This window comes from Arachis hypogaea, chromosome 14 (genome assembly GCF_003086295.3).
Source record: "Arachis hypogaea cultivar Tifrunner chromosome 14, arahy.Tifrunner.gnm2.J5K5, whole genome shotgun sequence".
NCBI lineage: Eukaryota > Viridiplantae > Streptophyta > Magnoliopsida > Fabales > Fabaceae > Arachis > Arachis hypogaea.
In genome coordinates this window covers 2,702,151-2,718,839 of record NC_092049.1, presented here as the reverse complement: position 1 = coordinate 2,718,839, position 16,689 = coordinate 2,702,151, and the positions used below count along the sequence as shown (strand labels likewise).

General features: G+C 35.0%; 1 protein-coding gene across 2 annotated transcripts; it reads right to left on the bottom strand.

Moving 5' to 3' along the window:
- Nucleotides 1-1,845: 1,845 nt before the first annotated feature.
- Nucleotides 1,846-16,441, bottom strand: LOC112740953 (DExH-box ATP-dependent RNA helicase DExH3). 2 transcript variants are annotated; one of them, XM_025789694.3, is made up of 19 exons: nucleotides 16,014-16,441; nucleotides 15,409-15,563; nucleotides 15,150-15,237; nucleotides 14,816-15,052; nucleotides 13,761-13,856; nucleotides 12,859-13,047; nucleotides 12,511-12,670; nucleotides 12,281-12,411; nucleotides 11,019-11,189; nucleotides 9,876-10,148; nucleotides 9,296-9,490; nucleotides 7,027-7,230; nucleotides 6,394-6,463; nucleotides 6,148-6,296; nucleotides 5,207-5,515; nucleotides 5,044-5,103; nucleotides 3,238-3,390; nucleotides 3,028-3,138; nucleotides 1,846-2,844 (listed from the first exon to the last, which is right to left on the bottom strand). In XM_025789694.3, the coding sequence occupies exons 1-19, from the start codon at nucleotides 16,188-16,190 to the stop codon at nucleotides 2,374-2,376; spliced, it is 3,399 nt and encodes a 1,132-aa protein (XP_025645479.1). In that variant the 5' UTR covers nucleotides 16,191-16,441; the 3' UTR covers nucleotides 1,846-2,373. The 2 variants fall into 2 exon arrangements, with proteins under 2 accessions (XP_025645479.1, XP_025645482.1); XM_025789697.3 differs by having other exon boundaries at nucleotides 15,129-15,237; nucleotides 16,014-16,383.
- Between the last annotated feature and the right edge of the window lie 248 nt (nucleotides 16,442-16,689).

The window sequence follows — 16,689 nt, the reverse complement described above, 5'->3', positions numbered from 1 at the left end:
AGTCAATGACTGCTCTGTGGTCGGTAGTTAGGTAGAAAAAAGTCTGGTTTCCATTTAATTTGACTTAATGATTTAATGAAGACTTCTTGAGTTCCATTGATACTTATACTAATACCAAATCAAATTGTTGAAAAGTGGGTAAATGTTCGAAAGCGTGAATGCTGCTTTTTTCTTTAAGCATTTGTTTTCACCAATTCTCAAAATAGTGAAAATACAACTAATTGTTAGGTCATTGTGGTGTATTGATTTTATGTGAGTACTCAATAATGGAATGAGGACACAACCAACCCATTGTTGTTGCTTTTCCTTTCTTTTATTTCTTTTTTTTTTTTTTCAAAAATCGATACTCTCAAATTGTTTTCCAATTAAGTTTATAAAATATAATCTCTTACCATACACTCTTTTAAGTAGTCACCAAAAATACACGCTTTTAAGTAGAATTTAAAAATATATAAAAACTATTATATAATAAAATATCACACTTGACAACATTAAGAGAAAAAAAATGATGAAAATCAATTTATTTTCTTCTTCTCAATTCACACTGTATGCAAAATCATACAAGAGGCTAATAATCTAAGCTACAGACTTTTACCAATTATTTGCCAACCATATTTGTAGTTGAATATTTGGATTTGACTAAATAACATTTTTTTTTTTTTGTTGTTTAGGGAGAGGAGCTTTATTTCCTTAAAAGAGATTAGTACGATAGTATACTTTGCATTTGCATTTGGTTTTACATCACTGAACGGGAGCAGCAACACCTTTAAGGAAAGCTAGACTCCTTGTCGTCCTAAATGAGTATATACAAGTATAACTTTTTTTTAAAAAAAAAATAAAACAAACTCAAATTATGCATTTTTTTAAGAAGAAAATTCAAATTTTTTTGGCAATTATACAAACTATCCAAACTAATTGCTTACTATATATTATTAGATTCCTCACTACCAGACCAATCTTAATAGCTTAAAATTTGATTACTTTTGTGTCCCGCTTTCCTTTGGCACAATTTTTAAATGTAACATAAGTACATAACCAGTACTATATTTGACGAATTACAACTAGGAATTAAACTCTAGTAAGAAATCGGCTATTTTATCAGAATTCTAATAAGGAAAAGCTACGGTATCTAACCACAAAGGTTCAAAACAATAACAAAACTACTCATTAAAAAATGCAATTCACCTTACCGTAAAATATAGATTTTGGTTAACGAAAATATCTAAACGTTAAACTTTTATTGATTCCATTAAAATATTACACTAAATGCTCAAATTACCTCCTTCTATCATCTTCAAACTCTCAAACCCTCACATTCACCAAAAACATAAACCCCATCTTTGACGTTTTTGTGATCTTCAAGGGCGTAGATCTGAGTAGAACACGAGTAGAACGTGCAGATCTGGCTGTCCATCAGAACCCTGCAAGCAACACTATTGGCATTGAGCAGCAGCACCCACAACAGCACTGTTGGCTAAGAGCAGCAACGAGATCTGATACGCCCTGTCACAGATAGTTGATCGCAACACAAGACATTGGAGATGCTATGGCAGTTACAGATATGTTAGAATAAAGGGATCATGCAGAGGAGCTTGGTAGGGTTGCGACTCATCGTTCGGATCTGGTAGCGTGCCGTCAATGGACACCTTCCGTCTATCGCTCTGCCTTTCTAGTTGTTTAGCAGGTGTTCCCTCTTGTAAGGATCAATCACTCTAGTAACTTCATGCACCATGATTAACTTATGCCAGCATTGACGCTCTACACTTTACAGCCTCCGGAAAAGGCAAATCACATAATTTCTAAGAGACAATTGAATACTTTTTATATTAAGTGGAAACAGACAACTAGGAGAATATAATAGATTTCAATGACTCTTGCTACAAAAAGTTATATGCAATGCCACCCCTGATACCATTTGTATCAAATCAAACCACTATGCTTGATCTCACTGAATAGGGATGACTACATAAGTCAAATACCATATACTCCCCCTATCAAACGACCCTTCTCCCCATAAAAGGGGAAAATTTATATATTGTACAGATAAATTGTGTTCCCAAACCATTTCCCCCCTTCTAGAAAAGTATCAGATAAATTGGATCTTAGTTAATGCCAGGTTTCCTGGATGGATTTCTAAAGAAACTCAAAAATGCTTCAACAGCAAGAAAAAATTGTGGCTATATAATTCACAACTTCACACATCAGTTATGGTATAAAAGGGAAACTAGGGTGATTTGTGGTCAGAATATTATACCCAAGAATATCAGCTGCTTTGTTCACCATCATGCATTTAATGGTATTATGCATTGCTACTCATCACGAAGGGAAAAATAAAACGGATGAGTTAGACTCACATTCACCAGGGAAAACCAATCAACCAGAGCGTCGTTTTGATTTTCTACGTTTCCCCAAGAGTTTCAGCATGTTGTCAGTGACATCAGGAGGAGAGTTATCATCTTCTTGTTGATAATTGTCAGAGGTGTGAGTCAGCCAAGCCAATGCCTCTATAGCAGCATCTCTTTCTGCAAGCTGCTTGTTTCTCTTTGGTTTGCCAACAAATTGCATGCCTTTAAACTCCACCAATGCTCTAAATTCATTTGTCTTTAAATGTTTTGTTTTGTATGTAGGTGGCGAGTGACCCGCTCGCATCAACAGTGTTTGCAACAAGCTCTTGGGGTTCGTACCATCTTTTGTAAATCTATTCTCGTCGCTAGAGGGCTTGGGCTTCCTGCTTTCACGGCCAAATACAAATCTTCCTTCACATTGATCCCCTGTAACCAGTTCCTGAACTGCAAGCATTAAATACTTTCCTTCCTTGTGAATGTCAATGCTAGGATCATCAAGCTGCATAAGCACAAAATTGTTACTCTTGATGTAACTTTCACCAGCAATCACAAATTGCGTTTTATGTTACGTTAACAATAACTTTTATTAGACGAATTTGAAATTTACAGACATCCTGCAGTACTTTCTTGAATTGAAAATTAAATAAGGATTTGAAAGACAAGGAAATGTATATATGCTAACCTTCTTTTGGATAAGCTTATTAAGCTCTTCCTTCATCTTCAAATAGCAATCAGATAAATTAGGATCCATGAAGAAGTCGACATACCCATCCAACATTTTCAGATGCCCAGCCTAAAACCATCAAATCAGGGAAAGGCATGTCAAGGTATTGAAATTTCATGGAGCCGCATGTTCAGCAGAAAGATACATATGTATCAATGAACAAGTCACCTGTATCCCATTACTTAGAGCGCCACCAAAGAGGATGAGTATTGAGTCAGATACACCGGTGGAGTCACGGATGAAGACAGCATTGACCTTCACCTTTTCACCAAAAACCAGCCATGGGTAAGGAATGGTCTGGTAACGTGCATTCACTGAATTCTGCTCAAAATCAAAGAAACAAATAAAGAGCAAAAACAAAAAAAAATAATATAGGGACAGGGTAATTTATCTCATAATATACTGAAAATTGTCAAGTGGTAGCACAGCTCAAACCTGATGAGAAATATAACTTCAAATACTTTTCTTTTAATAGACAAGCATATTATCATAAGAAAGAGGGTATAACTAATTAACTATGCAATGCTAATATACCATCTAAAATTTGAAACATTGTATCAAGGAAGATAAAAAAAACACAAGAATAAACCTAGGCAGCTCAATGTCTTTTTTTGTATCTAAAATAAACTCCCTAAAGAGAGTCATGAGCAGAACAAATGAGACTGATAAAGGGATGACTTTCCAATCCTAATATCCCGAGACAAGGATATATTCAAGTAAAAGCAACAGTAGGTTAATAGTTTCCAAGGCTCCAAGATGGTGAAAATACTAGGAAATGTTTGGTCTCAGAGAGAAAAGATTGGCTTAACTATGCAAAAAAGACAGATGAAAGCATTACACACTCAGCACTAATTTATAAGGTAGGGTTTGATAGAGAGATAGAGACGGAAAGACGGAGAGATAGAGACTAAAAGACAGAGATTGAAATAAATCTCAGTATTCTGTTTGGTGCAAAATGGGATACAGAAATTGAAACAAGAATGAAACTCTAATTTAATTTGTACAAAGGGTAAAATTGGAATTAATTAATTAATTGAAATGAGGATATTTTAGATATAAAATGTTATTAAAGTTTGAGTCTCCATCTCTAAAAATTTTAGTCTCCTGTGTCCCTACTTTTTGAAGGTGCTGAAATACTAAAATTTTAGAGACAGAGACAGAAATTTTAGTACCAGTCTCTAAACTAACAAACATGATACTGAGTCTCAGTCTCTTAGTCTCAGTCTCAGTACCTCAAAACAAACTCTACCTAAAGTAAAATTACATTGTACAAGGTAATTTCAATGAAAATGGAACTGAAATCTCTAATTTTAGTTAACTCATTCTAATCGTTATACAACAAACATGATTAGATTACACACAGAGAGCGCCCGCGCACACACGCACGCATTAATCTTTTAGTCATAATTATACAATATAAAACAACTAATAAGAAAAGGTGCCACTTAAAAGCTTGATACCACAAGAATCTGGTGTCCATAATTCCATAAAGTAATAATACTCAAATGTAGAGCAACACAAGTCCGAAGGTTTTCCACAAAAGATAGCCAGAGAGGCTTAAATTGAACTTTTTCATTTAATATCAACAACAATTGTTAAACACAGACCCAAAAACAAATCAACCAGTGCAACAAATGTTTTCAAGCGAAGACTCCCAAAGGTTTGGTTGTGATCCTGAGGAAATATAAAGCAAAGAATATTCTCTATGATAGTTAATTTCATGCCTAAATATTTGTGAAAGTAGAATAATAAAAAGCACCCACAATATTTACGTAGACAACAAATTAATGTATGCCACATTTCACACAGACAGAGATGCTTTGCAAATAAGGGCAGCAACAATTCAATAATAACCTAGACTGCGAAAGGATATTCCAAAAAATATGGGGCAGATTTTTGTTGGACAAGATAACCAATGAACATTCATTGAAAGCGACAAGAATACAGGCATCTAAGTATTGTTTTGGCACTTACTGCGTATAATAAAACCTGGCCATCGTCCATTGTTTTAAATGACATGGATGTCTCCCTATGCTGTAAGAGGAAGAATTAAAAAATAAATAACAAACAATGAAATTTTAACTTCTAAGGCAAGAATAGGTATTAAAGAATAGTTTTACAAGAGAAAATCGCTCACCACTACTGATGCTATCCCAGGAAAGAGTCCAGAACAAATGACTGCACGCACAAGAGCTTGATTGTGACTCAATTTGTTGTTGAGGCTAGCATCTGTGTCTACCAAGCCAGCTTCTTTCAAAATGAAGTTAAACTGCTTCCTAAGTGAATGGATAGCCTGAAGGGTTTGGGCAGAGAGGAAATTTCTCCAGCAGTATTCATAAGCAGACCCTTCTCTTTCTGCATCTTTCCATCCTTCATATGCTCGAACAAGAGCCATATGATCGCTATAATCCTTAGCAGAAAACCTAGACTTTGCTGTTCCGGCTAACTGAACACAAACACGATAGTCATAATTAGTTTCAGTAATAGTTAAAACTTATATTGTATCAGTGCTTGAAACAAGCAATAATATGCCAAACTCTAAAAGGTAATTGGCATATCTAATAAAAAGTGAGAAAGGATCAAATAATTGATAATGCCTCAATTATCCACCACCATATTATATAATGACTATTACAGGAAACAACCGTCAAATATCACATACCAAGAAAGGGGGAATTTTATGCAGGAGAAGAGTTCTTGTGTGACCAAAATGGGAAATGCAAACTCAGTCAACGAAGAGAAGAAAAGTTAATAATTCCTCAAGCCCACATTTGGTTTATAAGATCAGTAATGCATTTGATGTTAACTACCAGCATATTATGCTAGGCAGGTCGCTATGCTTGCAAGTGATTAGAGGATCATGCTATCAACATCATGTTAAAAATGTGATTAGCGAAAAGGACTTATAAAACCACATTCAAATTATTTCCATATAAAAATCTCACAAGTTTTACCAAAAAATTAGATCATAAAGTGATTGAAACAAGAGTTGGTATCATTGCCTTGCTATGCAGCCCAATCAATATATACGAATGATTAAGATTTTACAATGCACCAAAAGTTAATAAGCTGCCTTACATCTCTCTTGTCTTGGGGCAAAAGGAATGGGTCCCTGACACTAAGGCCAGCAACTATCGTAAGAACAGGATCAAAGCAACGAAATATAGCTCCCATTATTAACATTTTCCCTAGCTTGGGATCTACTGGAAGCATAGAGAGAAACTTCCCTGATGAATAAAAGAGACAAAGGAAATAATTATAATCAATAAAAACAGCCACAGACACATAACAGTCAACACAAATGAACAGAATTAACAGACTAACCGAGGTGGGTAAGACTTTCTTTTTCGTCTAATGCTCCAATCATCTTGAGAAAATCAATAGCATTTTGGACCTATTTCATTAAATTTTTGTTGGAAAGTTTAGAAACAGCCTAACAATCCCAAATCTGGATAGAAATAAACAGTGAAACTAAACAGTGACACTAGTTTCATATAATAGAACACATAATACACATATCAGGAGACAAAATAGTAGGAGACCTGTACTGTTATAGCATGTCGTCTAGTATCATTCCTGTTAAGTACAACTGTCCAAACAAAAGATTTTACAGTAGGAAAAGCTTTGAATTCCAAATGGATTGTGCAGGAAAAAAAATGAGTGGAACTCTTGCCAGAATTATTTCCAATTTACCAACCACTTGATTGATTGATTAAGTTAATACAATATACTACACATTATTATTCTTTGAATATCAATATTTATTGAAGGATCTAGCAGCAAATAGTTCCTCAATTAAATATTTTTCACAATTTCATCCAAAGAAATGATTGTTTTAAACCAATGATGCATCAATCTCTTGCATAACATTTTCCTTCAGATATAACAACTATCTAATATTAACATACAGAAGAAAGGCAATAGAGATAAAATAGGGACAATAACAATAGCACTTACAGCCCGTGGCTCTGGTGCCTGCAAAGCTGCCGACAAGAACTCCCCTATGCTCTCAACCTGCAAACTTTTTATTTGTAAACAAAGCGAATTTAAGGGTGTTCTGAGCAGCTCAGGAAGTTGATATTCAGAAAAAGCTTCATAAACACATCTAGGGTAAAGGTGATAGCACTCTCCTGGCTGCACACGACCAGCCCTACCCCTTCTCTGCAATCAATGAAGCCAAATAAGAATGTTAGTTGCAAGTGTGGGCGTATACAATACGCAAGTATACCATATGAACACACAGCACAAAATGACTCAACATTTACAATTACTTGTAACATTCAATTGTGAATGGGTGAAGCCGTTTCTTGCTCTCTTAACATTTCGAATTTTAGAGATTTAGTACTTATTATGAGTTTTGTGGTGTTTTTACTCGTGCCATAAAATAAGATCGTGTCTTGTGGATTTGTGTGCTTGTTATGAGTTTATTGGTGCTCCTATATGGAGATTTAGTGTCTATTTCAATTGGATTTTCACTTGTGTTTGTTCCAATCAATCTGAAATTCATGTGAAAACATGGCTAAAAGGGATGATAAAGATCCTACTGTTGTGTTTTATAGAACAACAAAAAAAAGCTCGACAGAAAAATTGCAATCTGGGTCTATCCAAATGGATATTGATCCTAAGGGACGTATTTCAGATACATGATCCTAGGGTTTTATTTTGCAATCTCTTGGTATTAACTTTTATTTAAGTCCTTATATTTATTTTCCCATCAGATTTAGATTGTTTTTCTAATATTTTTTATTTTTAACATATATATAGTTACATTCTATGGTGGCTATGAAACTTTGGCAACACTTAAAAAGTGTAGCTAAACTTAAGGTCACACTTTATATTATTTGAATATATGACCTTAAATTTACCTACATTGTTAAGTGTTGCCAAAAGTTCTTGGCCCCCATAGAATTCATCTATATTGTTGGGGAATTTTCTGGAAATCTGGGAGAAAAATTACAATAACTACATGAAATTTTCTGGATCAAATGGAAGAATAAAGTTGAACACCAATTGAGAAGATACAGTGTGGAGTACAAGCTAATGTCACTCCCTTCAATTGAGAAAATACAGAACAGCAATAAGCAAGAACAGCTTACATTTTCTATTTATTTATAGAAAAATAAATTTTATCAGAAAGGAAGCCTGTGGTGACATTCACCAACTAGTCCCTCTCAACTAATCAAGTAAATCTATAGTCTGATTGGGAAAATTTCTTTGCTGAGGTGCCTTGCTCAAAGCCCTGTAAACCACACCATCTCCACCCTTCATCTTTGCTATTTACTAAAATTACAAGGCTTTAGTAGTGGCCTTTCCTAGGCAACATAATACTAAATTCTACATATCACCAACAATCTTTCCATCTTTCTGTAAAATGCACCACCAGTAGGATCAAATATTTGGGATTCCAGCTCCCAAGAGTGTGATGGCATGATAATGTCTATCAGGTAGTAGACCTCAAGGAGCATTGGAGACATCTTCAACTTCCACAAACCCTTGCAAACAAGTTTCCAGCTCAAACAGCTAAGTCTTCTCGTCACACACTGAACTGGAAACCCTAAAGCACAGCAAACCCTAAAGCACAGCCTGTTTGAACTATCTCCTTGTAGGCAGGTGATAGTTGATGGTGCATTGGTATTCGAATAACCCAAGATCAAACTACATGCACATCTCACTCTGTCTAATTCAACCGTATTTTCCATTCCTTCACCATTCCTAGTAACATCTCCCTCTTACTCCTACTCCTCCATTCCAACCACCACACTCACCTACACCAACCTGTGCACACCACATGGCCAGTGGGTAGCCTCCACAGATAAACCGCCACCACTACAATTCCAATGGAGGTGAAGTGATAGTGTGGATAGACTTTAACCACAGTTCCTATAATGTAAATGGCAATGGAAGACAAGGGTAGACAGACTTGGAACATGAGTTCTTGAGAGTGACCTAGGACTTGTAATCAGATTTTTCTAGGTCAGGGAGCCACAGTAGCCGCCACCAAGGGTGAGACTGCAAACATTTTTATAAAATAAAGAAGCAACAAAAGGCTACACTATTTTTCAGTCGAATAACCTAGCTATATTTATCAGGAAAAAAGAAAAGAAAAATATTAAAATACGTAATAGGCAATACAGAGATATTCAATAGGAGTGCATCGTCAATAATCATGTAACAATTAGAATAAAAGAAAATGCAACGAACATAACTTAGGAGAATGCATACTTGCCTGACGAGCAGATGCTTGTGAAATCCAAGAAGGTAGTAGACATGGGGTGTTATTCAAAGCATCATATGTGGTCTCTTTTGCTTTTCCACAGTCAATTACAAATACTACGTCATTGATTGTAATACTTGCTTCAGCCATATTTGTGGCAAGTATTACTTTCCTTACATTAGGAGGTGGTCTCTCAAATATGATTTTCTACATAAATAGAAGACAAAAGAACAAATCACTTATCTAGTTCGAAATTAAAAATTAATCATCAATTATCAATTATAACCTTCAAAAATGGAAAGGTTACATATGTCCCTCAAAATACACAACAGATTATATATCATCATTTAGCCAAAAAGTACTTCAATGAAACAGAACAATCCATTATTATTTTATATAATTCAAGTTTTAATGGTGAAACATTAGATAATCTAAGAAAATGAGAAATAACTTAACTCCATTAGTTATTAGAATAAGATAGGACAGTTTCATTAGTAAAACAAATCAGAAGAAAGAGAAAGAATAAAGTAAGAGTAAGGCAGTACAAGATATTGGAATGACATCCAAAAGTATGAGCAAGGAAATATCTAACCTGTTCGGAAGTTGCCATTGAACCATGACATGTTAGAAGCAGAATCCTATTCGGATCTCCTAAGAGAGGATGTGCTTTAAGCTGATCTCTTAAACAGCTTATATCCTCCCATCCAGTCATAAACACTAAAACACCACCCGGTCGCTCCTTACGACAAATATGGCACAGAACGGCCTCAATAAGATTAAATCCAATGCAATCAGGTGCCCACGCTGCTAGTGAATCACGTGCCCTGGAACTGTAGCTCTCAAAACTCGATTTAGAAAGTGCGTCCTGTCCAAAATTACGAAAGAAACATCTTAATTTTTCAACATAATGCAGTTCACAGAAATCAGTTTCAGTTTTTTAAGTGAAAATAGAATATCTAAAAGCTTGGTCAGTTTCTTTTTTCTTTTAAATTAAAAAAAAAAAAAAAAAAAAAACAATTGCATATCATTCACAGAATACTATTGAACTTGTAAAACAATAAGAACACTTCATGCTGTATCTGTCAGTGTTCCGAGAGAAGATATTTGAGTCCAAAATTAAAATACAATTTTTTTGGCACCCAAACCTTGTGATGGGGGATGCAAGTAATAAAGTGAGCTGCCCAGATGACAGCATTAATAAATTCAAAGCTTGACTAATTGCCAAAAGGTTCATAAAAGATTGGTGTGGATTATTCAGAGACATCTTCACCAATGGTGAAGCCAGCCACCATTTGAGTGATTCTGACCTTAGCTTTAACTCATTGCTAGCCACTGGGGAACTGAATTTTAATAATGCGTTTCTCAATGGGATATTAACAGAAGTCGTCTACATGAATAAGCCCGAACCCCGAAGGCTTCTCAGACGGATCTGCATTGTTTGTAAACTCAACAAGTCACTTTATGGGCTCAAACAAGCCCCTCGTGCCTGGTTTGAGACACTCAAAGCCTCCCTTCGTAGCTTCGGTTTCACTAACACTAGGTGCGACACCTTATTTGTAAGAAAGCAACCCCTCACACATCCTTACATTCTTGTGTATGTTGATGACATTATACTCACTGGCTCCTCTTCTACCTACATTAGTAACCTTGTTTCTACTCAACAAATCTTTCTCACTTAAGGATTTGGGAGACCCTCACTACTTTTCTCAACCGTCATTCAAATTAAGTTTCATACCTCAACAAGGGCAGTGATCTGATTTTTCCTTTTTCGCGGTGCTAGCTGCTTTTGTGTTTTCCACATTTTCTCCTGACCATAATCATCGATTTGGTTGAAAGAATTCAACTTATACCCAGTCATTTCCAAAACATCTTCTAAGAAGTGAGCTCTCACAGGATAGGTGAAGCCCTGAGGAATGAACATATTAACTCAAAACATTTGTTTTCATGAATAAACATTAATCACATATGTAACTAAAATTACAGGAAGAGATATATAAGCATTGTAGTATTATAAAGGAAATGATGAATGCACAGATTCACAATTCGTTTCCACAATCTAGTAAGCTATACCATCAATAGACTTCTTTGTATTGGTTCTATTATATTAGATTTCATAATCATAGAAAGAAAAGCAGAGGGGTGAGTAGTGAGGAAAACTCGAGACTATAATAATGTTAAACTGTATCCAATATTGAATTTGAAGCATCAAAACAGAATTTATACATGTGTTGTAAATCACAAACTGGTATGGCTACCTGTAACCACATGCCAACAGATTAACTAACTTTGTAACTAAAATGCCCCGTAGTAAAATTCTCATGAAACAAAAAGCAAATGATATAAAGTATCATGTTATGCACTAATCACATTTCACAACTTTTCAGGTAGAAGTTTTCTATTGCTACAGTATGTAGTGTGTCTGGGGATTACTCTAAATTTTAAAAAGCAATAAAAACCATTGAAAGAATCTGTAGAAAAATCAAGCAAGTTTGAGATACCCAAAACTGCTTAGTTTTCTAAACAAATATTGGTGACCAAAGTGAATGTGTCAGCTTTTGGACACTGTAAAGGAAATGACTGAAGTCTCCAAAACAAAACATTTTGCTCTTGCTGATAACAGTTTTGAGGCCTTTGGAAGCTTAGACAAGTACACACTAAGACCTATGTTACAAACAGAATACAGAACATTTTACTCTGGCTGATAACAGTTTTGGGGCTTTTGGAAGCTTAGACAAGTACACACTAAGACCTATGTTACAAACAGATTATAGAACTGATATATTATGGTTTAAAATAGCCTTTAATGGAGTACAGATTAAGCATCGATTTGGAGATAAGGTTGCATGCACCCAACCGCCTGCATATATCTTAAGTTGTCAATGCATGCTCAATACAGATAAGTAACCAATAGCTATGATAGGTAAGCCAATATACTCGAAAGTTTAAGAGTCAATACAAATAAAGCTCAAATAAAAAATAAACTTGAGATCAGCATACCGGAATATGAAACGTTGGTGCACTTCCAAAATAATTAGAAAAAAGCTCAGCATTCAAGGTAGCACTCATTAGAACCAATCTTAAATCTGGACGACGTGGAAGAAGATCCTTCAACACAATCAGTAAGAAGTCTGACAGCGATAACATCATAGTTAGAAAACATAAACCTACTTGATTAATTCCCTAGCTATTTGTAAGTCATTAAAAATTATGTGAATAGGGGAAACTACCTTCATTCATGCCTCGCTCATGAATTTCATCAACAAAAACATGTGTTATACCGTTCAGGTTTCGATCACTCAGCAGCCTTCGAAGTAATATACCACTGGTACAAAAGAGCAAATGGGTGTTTTTTCCTTTCATTCCTTCTAATCGAACTTTGAAACCAACCTATCAAAAAACCTCTGTTGTCGTATAGCAGCAACACAAAGATATCCCCAATTTTAAAAACCCATTGAAAAGAAACAGTAGTTTATATCCATGTTTTATTATCTGCATGAAAAATTACATTTGTATTCATGATTGCCATACATTACATGCATGTCTTTTGGTCCATTTCCTTAAAAGGCAGAGCTTACTGTTTCACCGAGAGGCTCGCCTCTCTCAGATGACACTCTCTCAGATACAGCCATGGCAGATATCCTTCGAGGTTGTGTGCAAATAATGCTGCAAAATGCTCCACGGCCAGACTCTATCTCTGACTCTAATACATACTGAGGAATTTGAGTAGTTTTACCACAGCCAGTCTCTCCAGATATTACTATCACCTGCATGACAAATATTCATAAAGATACGGAATCAATTAATTGCATAGGAGCCCCAAATTTGTTCACTACTTTCAATTCATCCCATGAAAAGTTACAAACACAGACAGGAGTGCTTGAAGTTCATTAGCTGAAAGATTTCAAGTTAAATAATTACAAAATGAGGTTAAATTGTTAAAAACAACCTGCTTCTCGTCTCAAAACAGCATATCATGATGAGAATTCTATTAAGTACATAGCTTAGCAGCCTTTTGTTTCAAAGTTCAAAGTTTTTCAATGGTAAATTTACTACTTTATTCAGGATTTTAAATTTTCTTGAACTTGGAGGACTTGTGTCTATTGTTACATTGCTAGGAAACTTCAAGCTACTGCCTCAGCTATCTTTAATGGTGTTCCTTATTTTTATTATCGGTAAAGGGTATTTCTCACAAGCTTAAAGCATAGTAATCTTTAGGAGGAAATAATGTGACTTAAGTTATTTAGCTATGTTGAATCTTTATTATTGTTCTTGCAAGTAAAAGCTGTATTTGTTTCTTATTTTGTATTATATATAAATATAGATATAGATAGGAATGTCGACGTACATATCTTCCAAATTAAGCATTAACATACAGAATTGAATATCATACACTGTTGATTTTCAAAGTCCAAACTAATAAAACACACAGATAGCTGATCCTGGAAAACATTTTATCAAATACAATTGGCAAACACACCTGATTCCGAGCTATAGCTTGAAGTAAACCTTCCTTCTCTTTGAATGCTGGAAGAGACTTCCGGAATTCCAGCATCCTCTTTCCTTCAGGTGAGTCCTATAAATGGGTACAAAATATATAATGTTGAGCCAAGGAAATGTATAAATTACTTCAAGGGCATTCTACTTCATAAAATATAATTATAAGGGCAGCCATGCAGTAAAATATGTGTATTATCCTTTCTTTTTGTTTACTTTAAAATGTCATCTGAGAATATCAATTCAATGTGAGTTGTTGGTAGAAAACCCAGAGATTGACGAGGATATACACAAAGAAGGCCGAACAGAACATACTGAAACCAAGACATCATAGTTATATACCTTATGTCAGAGTAGTTATCAAGAATTTGAGAAAGAGAGACAAAATAGAGAAAAGTGAGTTCTGAATCTATGATATTATTATTGAACCGCATTTACCAAATGGCTTCATTTGAAAACTTTTTAACACAGACAAGCAAAAACCTTAATCGGTGAGCCTTCTAGGGAAAATTTTAAAGGTGGAATGCAAAATGCAAATGCAATTTGGATTAACAAAGTCTCTGCCAATTACAATACTTCCTTTATAGAAGCTTACCAAGAGTGCTCCAAGCCAAGAAATAGAGCAGCAACAATATCAATTATGACCAATTAAAAAAATATTTTTTAACAAAACGATTTTTCCTTTTTCCTCATACTAAATAACCACAGGTTATGAAAGAGACTAAACAATAAAGAACAACAATATAGTTGACAAGAAAATGGAAATAAGAACAAGGGTTCTTCCTGTGGCATGTATGAATCAAGTGAGATATAGGGTGCATTTTCTTCAGCTGTCAACATTTGTATTCTAACTTGGAATAACTAACCCCTTTCAATTGATAAATCAGATATGAAATCCAAAACGAGCAATGAATTAACAAATTATAAGAATAAACACAACAGAGTCGCACTTGTGACAATTACTCACTAATTCAAGCATGTGAGACCAAAGAAAATATGCAACACAGAATCAATAAACTAAACAAAAAAAAGCAAAACCTGCCAAGATCTTTGCATATTACGCATCCTTAAACTCCTCTTCTGGAGAACCTTTTCCATAACAGATCCATCCACAAATGAATCAGCATTTTCATCCAAATCTATATCTTTATCCTGACCAGGGGGTGTAACATAATCCCCCTTGCCAATTGCCTTTTCAGAATTCAAATGAAGTCTATCAAGGTGCTCCTGCAACAAACCCTCAACCCTTCTTTGCAAGCTTAGTGGAACCACCACCTGCAACAATGAAGTATTAGGTTTAATATTCTATGCTGACACCAATCTTGTTATAATTTGAAGCACCCCACCATACCTATCCAACCCAAGTTATTACCTCCCTTTGTGGACGTTTGTCATCCAAATCTGGTCGGTAGTTAGGAAGAGGCACCTTGCTTGCAACAACCACTTTCCCAAACAACTCACTGTATTTTACAGTAAATGACAATAACATTCAATGATTGATAAAAACACGCAGATCTTCATTTGCAATTTGAATTTAACCATCAAAAGTCAATCAAAGTGAAGATACTTCAAGCAATGGGACAACTTTGCAGCTCATTCCACACCGCCTAAATAAATATCTGTTAATGTACCTGTAAAGTCCCATTCGTTTGGCAAGATTAGCTATCTGTTCATAGTCTCTCCTGTCTTTTCTGTCTCTAGATACAATCTCCTGGTCCTTTTCGCTGCGTAACAGCATGCTGAGTTTCCATTTCCATTCATCCACGTTGACCACTGTGGACGATGCCTGCAATATAACCAATCCATTTTCTTTTAACTAATGAATTCACAAAATAATGACCTTATGACAAAGCTTATCATGGTTTTCAGAAGATAATCACTAAGAATAGAATATTGATAGGAAGAATAACAAAAATTCCAACTCCACTGCTAAATCAAAACAGTATCAGAAGCAAACATTCATCATAACATTAACTTCAAATAAAAAATCGCTACTTAACAAAAATTAAAAAAACCAAAAAAGGAGCATTTGTCACATGATAGCAACTACGTTGCCATGCCAAGAAGATTTCAGTAATGAAAGAACAAACTTCAGGTCAAATTCGAATTCTGTTTGATTTAAGCAATCAAAAGACAGATATAAAGTATTAAATTATAGAATTCCAGCAAAACCAAGCACCAAAGTATATTTCAAAAAAATGAGACATAAAAATAAAAATTAAGAAAAGAAAGATACGTGGTGGTTCTCGAAATCGCAGTCATATTCATCGTCGGAGAACTGCTCGAATGCATAACGAGAGAAGAGGCGCGTTGAAATGAAACGTTGGAATCTGAGTTTGAAAGTGTAAGGAACAGAAAGGTGATTTTTGGGAAGATGGAGGCACCTCAGACGTGCTATGAGAAAAGTATGCATTGTTGAGGTTCAGGCATGTCGATGCGGCTTTACCTTCAACCGCCGTTTGAGTGTTTCAGCTGAATAAGGTGGATTGCTCCGTGGGAGTAAGTAATAAATTTAGAGCTGTCAATACGGCAAGCCAACCCGCCGATCAAGGTAGCGAGTCGAATCGGCCTTTTTTTTTCTTGCAAAAAAAAAAAAAATTAGAATCGAAGGCTCAAAAAATGAGTTGCTTAATTATAGATTATACGGAAAACAATTTGATTCCCTAATCTAATGCCAATTAAGACTTAATAATAAACCAACAAACCAAATTAGATTCATCTAATAGTTAGCTCATTAGTTCGTTTAAATAAGTATTAGATATTGACTTTGTTAGGTAGACAATAACTTTTGTAAACAATATGCTTTAAAATTGGCTCAATAAAATAAAAATACACTACACCTTAAATTACTCACCTAAATCTTAATATTATGATAACCATCTGCACACCCAGTGAATTAAACATCCAGTATA